The 10,000-nt window shown below is 38.1% G+C and overlaps 2 protein-coding genes across 2 annotated transcripts in view; both read right to left on the bottom strand.

Moving 5' to 3' along the window:
- Nucleotides 1–3,654, bottom strand: part of LOC127959197 (protein FAM210B, mitochondrial-like) — a 4,358-nt gene extending 704 nt beyond the window's left edge. Inside the window, exons 1-2 of the mRNA XM_052558222.1 lie at nt 3,120–3,654; nt 1,258–1,424 (exon numbers count right to left, since the gene is read on the bottom strand). Of these exons, the coding sequence (XP_052414182.1) occupies nt 1,258–1,424; nt 3,120–3,536 (584 nt within the window). The 5' untranslated portion in view covers nt 3,537–3,654. The remainder of the gene's footprint in view (nt 1–1,257; nt 1,425–3,119) is intronic.
- A 4,407-nt stretch (nt 3,655–8,061) lies between these two features.
- The window catches only part of LOC127959196 (protein phosphatase 1 regulatory inhibitor subunit 16B-like), a 6,086-nt gene continuing 4,147 nt past the window's right edge, over nt 8,062–10,000 (bottom strand). Inside the window, exon 7 of the mRNA XM_052558221.1 lies at nt 8,062–9,977. Coding sequence (XP_052414181.1) covers nt 9,561–9,977 — 417 coding nt within the window. The 3' untranslated portion in view covers nt 8,062–9,560. The remainder of the gene's footprint in view (nt 9,978–10,000) is intronic.

The raw sequence follows: 10,000 nt of genomic DNA, 5'->3' as shown, positions 1-10,000 counted from the left end.
GGATTAAAAAAGGAGTGATTTTTAATCATTGGAGGGTGATTGCGTTTACACACTGCTAAGATACATTTATATCCAAACAGACACCATTTAAAAGTGAATTATGCATTCAGGGTCTCCTTTAAAATTCAAATATTATAATCTGGAAAGTCTGAGAGTAATCAGAGTTGAGTGATGCACCACTGTGGCCTGTTTGAAAATTATTAACAGTTGAAAACATTAGAGATTTCAAATCAAATTAAATCAGTTACATTAATAAAGTAACTGAAATAGTTACACGACTGGTTACATTTTAAGTTGAGTAACTTGTAAACTGTAACCTGTTACATTTCTAAAGTAACCTTCCCAACACTGATTAGAAGTCACTTCAGATAAAAGCATCTGGTAAATTATTGAATGAATGTAAACGCAATGAAGTCCAACAGGCAGTGCATTAGTGATTTAACCACAGTAAAAAAAAAAAAAAAAAAAAAACGTATGAAACACTAAATATAAAAAATGTAACAAAAAATGTAACAAAAATTTATATTTTTATTTATATATATATATTTTTTTTTTTTTTTTTTTTATATTAAAATATTAAAGTTATTCAGCTTGTTGGCAAGGCAACACTTTTTATTTTAATTCAGTTTAACTTGAGTAAAGTAAAAGTTAAATAAAAACTGTATAGAAATCTACAATTCTACAAAATTACTCAAAATAAAATTAAAATAGAAAACCGAAAAATAAAAAATATCAACAAAAACTATAATAGTCTTGCAATGATACTAAAACACCACTGTCTCAAATAAAATCATTACATTAATAATAATCTGTGCAAGTTATTAACTAAACTGAAGTTGATTTACAGCTTTAGTATATTAGTACAGAACATAACCATTTGTACTCTATTTTTGAATTAGATTTTTAAGAAAAGCGTTATATAGTATTAAAGAAATAATTAGGAAAAGATAAAACAATGTGACAAGTGGCACACATTCTGTCAGAAAATGAATTTGCATAGATATATACACTATAAAGAGAAGTGTTTCCTTCTAATGAACAGGTTGGACTACTTTAGTCACCAGAAGTACGGTGATGTAGAATAAGAAGCATACATCTGCCTAGAATATCATTAGATGCTTTAACTTTAAGATTTGTATTCATGGAAATGACTGAAGTAGTCGAACCTGTTCATGAGAAGGGGGTACCAATACTTTTGTCTTTATAGTGTATTGGATTACATGCAGTTTACTCTTTTGTTAAACAAATGAGTCTGACCTGGATATGGCGAGGTAGCACATTCCCAGAGAGATGAGCGAGATTCCGATGTGGAAACAGACTCCGACGGCACCGTACTCCTTAAACACCTTCCTGAGCTGCTGCGTCTTACTGGGCTCCTCACCTGACCTCTGACCTTCAGCGCCGGACACAGATGACACCTGATCCTGCAGAGACACCAAAGATTTCATCAGACTACAGAGATGAATCAGGCCTGCGAAAGCTGCTAATGACCTCACTGGGAGGAGCTTAACAGAACCACAACCAATCAGAATGCAGGAGCTCTGGAGTGACTCACACAAGAGCCAATGAGTGCAGTGCAGTGAGGATAAACAAATAAAACCCTGCAGCACAGCAGCAGTCATCAGTAACACAGGTGTGTTTGTAGAAATACACAACAATACATTGTATGAGTCACAATTATACATTTCTCTTTTATGTCATTTTGTGTCTCAGACAAATATTGTCCTCCTAACAAACCACACACACATCAATGGAGAGATCATTTATTCAGCTTTCAGATGATGCACTAATCTCAATAAAAATAAAAAAATGACCCTTATGACTGCTTTTGTGCTCCAGGGACAGAAATACAGATCAGTTGGAATGACAGAACTAACTTTAACTCTGATCGTGGAGTGGAAGTAGATTTGTCCGTCACAAGAAGTTCAGAATCCAAACACTGGAGAAGTCAATGAGAAGTGTGTTTACTCGACAGATCAGTGTGTGTGTGTGTGTGTGTGTGTGTGCTGGTGACAGACAGCTCTGGTTATATTAACCTGTGAGCCACAAACATGACCTAACACAACCTCCAACAACACAAAGAACACGGCTTTCATCGCCATAGAGACGTGCGTGTGCGTGTGTGCGTGTGTGTGTGTGTGTGTGTGGCAACACGCCAGTGCTTAAACTGACACAGTGCTGAGTTGTGTGAGATAACAGTGTGTGAGGCACGCAATCTACTGTGTGTGTGTGTGTGTGTGTGTGTGTGAGAGAGAGAGAGAGTGTTGTTGTTGTTATGTTTTGTAATATTGTATGTGTATAATGCTTTGGTAATATCACAGTATATGTAAACAATCAGGCCAATAAAGTTCTTTACAACTGAAAATGAAGCAGCTAGAAATCCGCTGAAGAATGTTTGAGAAGAAATACGTGATTAACCTTCAGACACCCTCTCGTTAAATCAGCCTGAGGTCAAACAGACTCTGTATGAAGTTTGCAACCCTGCCTTAGAAACCAGAGGAGTGTGTGCAACTCTAAATGAGTTTGTATGAAGTGAAGTAGAATTTCTGAAGCTAAAGCCAAAGGAAGGAAGCAGACATCGTGTGAAGGTCATGTGTGACCCTTGACCAGGAAACAAACACTAACTAACCCGCTGACCCCAACACACACAACCAGCAGTCAAAGACTAGTGCTTCTCACACACACACACACACACACACAGAGAGAGAGAAAGCAGAAGAGCAGCGTCATCGGGAATGATCTGCATCTAGTTTGACAGAACAGTGAAAGTGAAAGATGATGAACTAGATCAGCTGTTGAAGTAGAACCAGTCAAACCAGTCAATGCAAACCCGATGAGAAGCGGAGAACCCAGCAGCATCACCACAGCATCTCAACCCACACGGGTTCTGCAGAACACAGAGTCCAGGAAGAGTTTCTGGATCCGGACAGAGAGTACATCACAACAGTAAACCCCGAGCTGAGTGTGAACACATGATGATGATGATGATGATGATGTAACACAAGCGTTCTGCACACCAGTCTAGAACCCGCTGGATCCACCTCAGGGCTGGAGGAGATATTAATAAACCACTAATAAACATCAACAGTTCCATCAGAACTCCAGAAGAGTTGACGTACCGTTTGCGTCACGTTAGCGGCGCGTTCGTCCTGCGTCTTCCCGGGCGTCGTGGATGATCGTCGGGACTGGATCGCGACCGGAGCTGAAGAACGAACGGATAGAAACGACTCGAGTTCACGGAGTTTGAGGACGCTCCGATCGCCGGTCCTCGCGTCGCTGTACTCGCGTCGCGGCGCGTCAGCGTTCAAAGCGAACACCGCCATTCGCGCGTGAACACCGAGATCCAGCGGCGATCCGAACGGAGTGGTGTCGTGCGACCGGAATGGAACGGCTTTGCTTGCCGTTAATCTCCGGTAAACACGAGAGCAGCTGTAGTTACGCACTGCGCGGCTCGGTAACGTTACTTGCAGACGCTGCAGTAATAAAGCCGCTCCAGACGCGTTCCTCCGACAGAGAAACATCGCTCCGACATACATAGACGAGAATAACGCGTGATATGAACCGAGCGCGAGCGTGAAGAGCCTCAGTCCGCGAAGACCCGCCTCCCTCCGTTCAAAACACACTCACGCGCACTGAGAGCGTTCTAACGCGGTCAAGTTCAAATGAGAGTTGCGTCACACGCGAGCATCAGCAGGTGCAATGAGTGCCTGAGTGGTCGAGGGAGGGATTACCCCAAAATAAGCACAAGATGAAGTCAAGATACATTTTTTATTGGAATTATGGGCCCCGTTTGCTCCAAATATATCTGTGCTGTTCCTGACTGCTCGTGAGCTCCAGGGTCACACGTGATGTGAGAACAGTATAGGGCCTGTGGGAAGGGAACACGTGTTATTTAAGAAAAATGTAATTATATGTTCAGATTTTTTTTACTCAAACATAGTTTGTGGGGTAAAACTCAATTATTCTGTTCTGAACATCAAATCCTTTGTTTTTCATTCATATGCATTCTAAACAGCTGGTTAGATAGAAATATTTGGACTTAAAAAATACATAATGTTAGCAGCACTTGCTGTAGCTAACCAGTTAGCATTAGCTAACAACATTTTTCAAATATAATTTTGTAATTCATAATAACTGATTATATTATTTTTAAATTTTAAGATCAAGCTGTAAATTGAATTGCTGAATTGCCCCATTGGTACAAATGTAATTTATTTTAAAAAAAATTATGTAATAACAAGAAAACTTTGGATAATTTTCATATTTGGCTTCTAATTTATGTCATTGTCACCAAAACTATGATGATTTCTGAACACATTGAACTTATGTGTAACTTTATCCAAGTGCTGTTTCATGAGCAGTGTTGGGGAGTAACTGTTACATGTAACAGAATAACGCCTTTAATTTGAAAATAAATAAATGGGGAACACTTTTTATTTGAAGGTGTCCTTGTTACACATGTTACATGTACTTCCTAATATAATAACAATAAATGATGCATAATTACATGCAAGTAGCCCTAAACTAAACCCTAAGTACATTTAGTTAATTAATATTACGTGTATAATTACACTGTCATCTTCAAATAAAGTGTATCTAATAAATGTAACTAGTGAAACTATCAGTTACAGTTACTGAGAAACAAATGTGTATATTAAATTACTTATGAAAATGTTAACGATTACAAAGAGGACAACATCTGAATTTTTCACACACACCCACATAAATAGTTTACTTTTTTTTCTATAATATGAGACGCTAAAGAGTTTCAGGAGTTTAGGACACTTGCTCGTTCCATGACTGTTTCATTTCCTTTTTGGGTTTATGTGGGTTATATGCTTTATTTTTAAAACTAACAAGGCATTTTTTCCACAATGCCAGTGTTTCTATGTAAAGTTAAAATAAAAAGAAACTGCCCAGGAGTGAACCTGAGCCCAGCTCAGAGCCAGCATCAGTGAAGCTGCGGAGGATATTAAGAGCAGTGCACTGACTGAATGAATTCTGCGTCATACGTGTGTCCACAGGATGTGGTGAGACTTTCTTTCCTCATTTAAATAGTTTGCAGATCTGTGACACTTCACCTGCTGACTGAAGCTGAAGGACAGACTGAGAGAGTCGTGAGAGTCACACACCTGATGAGATCTGTGCTTCATGCATGAATCAGATGATGATCTCTGATCAGTGGAAAGAGTCAGTCACTGTTTGTTCGGTCGAAGCGGCTCAGAGCAGGAACCGAGGCAGATGAGTCAGTGCATAATACAGATGATCATGCTTTACTCCCAAATATTCTGACCATTGTTCCTGATTTAAACTTTGTTTAAATCATCATCATGTGTCTGGATGCGTTTGAATTTATTTACTTCCTTCTAAAGTATAAATCCTCTTAAAAATCTTGTTTTTAAATTAGCCTATACCTGCCTGGGTAAATAAAGGTATAATAATAATTACTTTTATTATTAATAATGTTGTTGTTGCTGCTGCACATATGGCAAAAATAAAAATAAGTTGCAAAAATATATTTTAAATATATGCTTAATATATGCTGTGAGCAGAGCAGCTCATTGAAATTTATTTCTGAAATTTACAGGAAATATACTTCGTTTCAACCTTCATAAACCAAAATATATTTCTGAATGTATTTCTGGGGCAGGAAAATGCATTTTCTTGGACTGAAATATATAGAGGACAAAATATATTTTAATATTTATGTTTTAACCAAAATGTATTGGTCTAAAAATGTATTTCTGTAAATATATTTCATGTAACTATTTAATTTTGTAAATATGTCTTAGCAAATATATATTTTTGGCCATTTCTTGTATGTTTTTTTTTCCAAATGTGCAAAGTGCAAATATATATTTTTAAAATTATATAAACAAAATTGCCAAAATATATTTTTTAAATAAATTTAAAATTAAAATACATTATTTTAATAAATATATATATATATATATATATATATATATATATATATATATGCTTAAAATATTTATTCATTTTTTGATGCATGGGTGCTAATTTATTACTGTTCCAAACTATTCCAAAAGTAAGATTTTTTGAAAAGAGTCTTTCATGCTCACCAAGGCTGCATTTATTTGATAAAAAATACAGTAAAATTTGTGAAATATTATTCTAGTGTAAATCATCTGTTTCCTGTGTGATTCTCTGTTAAAGTGTAATTTATTTTTGTATTTTCAGCATCATTCCTCCAGTCTTCAGTGTCACATGATCTTCAGAAATCAGAATAATATGATGATTTACTGCTCAAGAAACATTTCTGAGTATTATCAATGTTAAACAGTTTTGCTGCACAATATTTTTGTTGTAAAAATGATCGGCGTTAAACTCCTGCTAGAAACAATGTGTGTTTGATGGAGCAATGCTGACAGATAATTATTCAAAATAATGAGCTGAAAATCCTTCCTGTATTGTTATGAATGTCTTACACAAGCTTGAACATAAAGCTCTGTTGGGCAATCAAACTAACTTGAACTCTCACACTCATTAAGCAATAAAACCCCATCAGATCACAATCATCACATTTCACAATCAGATCGGTGTAAATCAAAGATTATAAGAACACTACGAAAGAAGGATGCAGAAGCGTTAGCTGAGATGTCAGTGCATGATGACTGATGTGAATGTTATTTTCTGTTTTAGCAGGAGCTTTTATCCACAGAACAAACACAAGCTCAGACGCATTGAATGAAGGAATGTTCAGAGTTTGAGGCGTGAGGAACTCGTCTGCTCGGGTGGAGTTCAGGAGATTACTCCACCATCCAGCTTCAACCACACACCAGAATCAATGATAGGAAACGTCCGGATGGAGTCACACCCTCCACCCAGAGCTGCTCCGTCAGATAGAGGAGCTTCAGAGTGTGTGTGTGTGTGTGTGTGTGAGTGTGTGTGTGAGAGTGTGTGTGTGAGAATGTGTGTGTGTGTGTGTGTGCGTGTAACATTCCCCTCCTCCACATTCACTCCCGCTGTGTCTTTGTTGATCTGTTCAGTAACTCTTGTTCCCTACTGAGTGTTGTTTTTCTCCTCTGTTTGAATCGAAGACAAGCAGTTCATTAAAACCCGAAGAAAACAGAGTTATTTTTCTCCTTCGCTGAGTTTGAGTCTGTGCTGGATTCATCTATACTCACAGAAACACGTCAAGAGAACAGAGGATTAATAAACCAATATTACTAGACATTAAACTCTAAATACTGCGATCCAATAGTTTAGATCAATTAAAGCTTCAAAAGAACAGCATTTATTCAAGCAGAAATCTTTTCTAACAATATTTTTTACTACTAACTACAATCTAACCATCACTTTTTATCAATTTAATGCACATGTGCTAAATAAATTATTGAATGCTAAATAAAAATTACTGACCCCAAACTTTCGGACAGTAGTCCACAGAATTTCACAAGATTTCGGTTTTAAATAAATTCTGTTCTTTTAAAACGTTTTATTAAAGCATGCAGCAGGACTGTGTTCAACATTGATTATAATCAGAAAGGTTTCTTGAGCAGTAAATCATCATATTATTCTGATTTCTGAAGATCATGTGACACTGAAGACTGGAGGAATGATGCTGAAAATACAGAAATAAATTACACTTTAACACAGATTCACACAGAAAACAGATGATTTACATTACAATAATATTTGACTATTTTTCTGTATTTTTTATCAAATAATTGCACGAGCAGAAGCCACTTCTTTTAAAAACATAACACATTTTCATAATTAACCCCCTTCATGCAATGAAATGTAGCTTTGTTCTGACAGTAACACGTCATATTTTAGCATCATATATATATATTAAATCTAAATGAAATGTCTAGTTTAAAGCAGACTGAATCAGTGTTTATCGGTGAGCACATGTGTGAGTGTTTTCTTCCTCATGGCTGGTTCTCTGCTGACTCACTGTGGCTCATCACTCGTCAGCAGACTCCAAACACGCTGATGATGCAATAATCACTTCCTTTACCCTCAGTCTGCACTTTCCACAAACACTCCCAGATGATCGATGATCGCACGGAGCACCGATGACAGAGAAGGGGTACAAACTGATCAAAATATACAATTTATTGAAAACATGTTAATACAGCGATCAGTAGCTTCCAGTAAATTACAAAATCAGTAGTTGTGATGCTCTTCAGCCTTCATGCTCCTCAGTAGAAATGACAGCCGAACGAATGTGAACTCTATTCGTATTTCAGTTTTTACATAACACTGTACGATCTGTTCTGTAATCACTTCCCATCGTCTGAAGGAAACGCATTCCAGGCATATTTTAAATTCTTTCCCGCCTCTGAATGCAGTGAGTGTTGAGGAGTGGGCGGGGCTACAGGAGTGGCGCTGAAACCTCATTGGCTGCTTCTGACGTCCATCACTCTGGAAGACTTTGGCACCGAGAGCAGAGCGTCACAATCGAGCGAATCCAACGACATAGATTAACCCTTCATAGAGAGCAGTATATGAAGGGTTCTGATCAACTCTTCCTTCATATTAACACATTAAGGTCATATTTCACATCAAAAGAACAAAAATATGTGACCCCGGAGCATAAAACCAGTCAAGGATCGTTTTTTTTTAAATTGAGATGAATGCATCATCTGAAGCTGAATAAATGATCTCTCCAGTGATGTGTGGTTTGTTCGGAGGACAATATCTGTCTGAGATACAACTATTATAAATCAGGAATCTGAGGGAGCAAAAACATCTAAATATTGAGAAAATCATCTTTAAAGTTGTTCAAATGAAGTTCTTAGCAATGAATATTACTAATCAAACATTAAGTTTTGATACATTTATGATAGGAAATTTACTAATATCTTGATGGAACATGATCTTTACTTAATATCCGAATGATTTTTGGCATAAAAGAGAAATGTATTTATGACAGCTTTTGTGTTTCAGGGTCACAAATTATTTTATTTTTTTTTCACCGTGACATTTTCATAAAATCTGACTTAAAATGCCTGTAAAATTACTATAATAGAAAAAATAATGATACATTTACTTTGAGGTTTAAATGATTTAGCATTCATGCATCATGTTAGTATTTTACTGCGGTGCTGATTTAAATTAAATGAGTCCATTTTCCTGGTTTTTCTTTTTTTTTTGTTAAACCATTGTGAAAATAATGTCACGATGCAAAAAATATCACATGCAATAATGTTCTTGTGATGTGAGTGTGAAATGTGAGTTCATCTGGTCTTTATAACACTGTGATAGAAAAATACTGCTCCGTCCGTCCGTCTCCTCATCTCTCTGGAATACAATAAATAATCTTATAGAAGAGTGGCTCTATGCACATATACAAATAAATACTGTACAGGAGAGCGACAGCTGTACACGATCACACATCACACGCTGGAAGTGAAACAGAGAAGCACAAGTCACACATTTAACCTGGGAAGCCTGAATGAGATCACTTCCTTCCGCTCTGAGAAGTTCCTGTTTCCCGTTCCCCCTCAGGGTTCATCCCAAACACTTGGGGCCGAGTGAATGATCAGGAAAGTGAACTTGTTCTTTAAGTTCCTGGAACGGTGTGTGAAAGTGCCTTAAGAGACGCAGCAGCAGCTGTCACTCTTGGGATCCTCGTCTTCTATTGGCTGCTTGAACCTCAGCAGGGGCGGGTCTCCGCTGGCCGGCGTGAAGTAGACCGCGCTGCCATTGGACGAGACCTGAGGCATGCGTGGATCTTCTGGACGGGGATTGGTCGAGCCGTTTCCCAGGTGTCCGTTGAGCACGGGCTGTGTGAGGAGTTTGGCGGCGGAGCGCTGCTTCTTGAGTTCGGACAGTGTCTGCGCTTTGGGCTTGGGCTCCTCGGAGGAGGGAGGAGGGTCGGGGTCACAGGGGTCAGGGGTCACGGGGTCACCGTTAGACACAGGCGACGCTGGAGTGCTGGAGATACAGCCGTTCTGTCGGCCGCCTTCCTTCAGGATCCCCAGCGCTCGAGGAACGTCGCCCGGCTGCGTCTGCGGAGACAAGGAGATCAAAA

This window comes from Carassius gibelio, chromosome B6 (assembly GCF_023724105.1).
Source record: "Carassius gibelio isolate Cgi1373 ecotype wild population from Czech Republic chromosome B6, carGib1.2-hapl.c, whole genome shotgun sequence".
Lineage (NCBI taxonomy): Eukaryota > Metazoa > Chordata > Actinopteri > Cypriniformes > Cyprinidae > Carassius > Carassius gibelio.
Note: the sequence above shows the minus strand (reverse complement) of the source record. Positions and strands in the feature narration are given on the sequence as shown.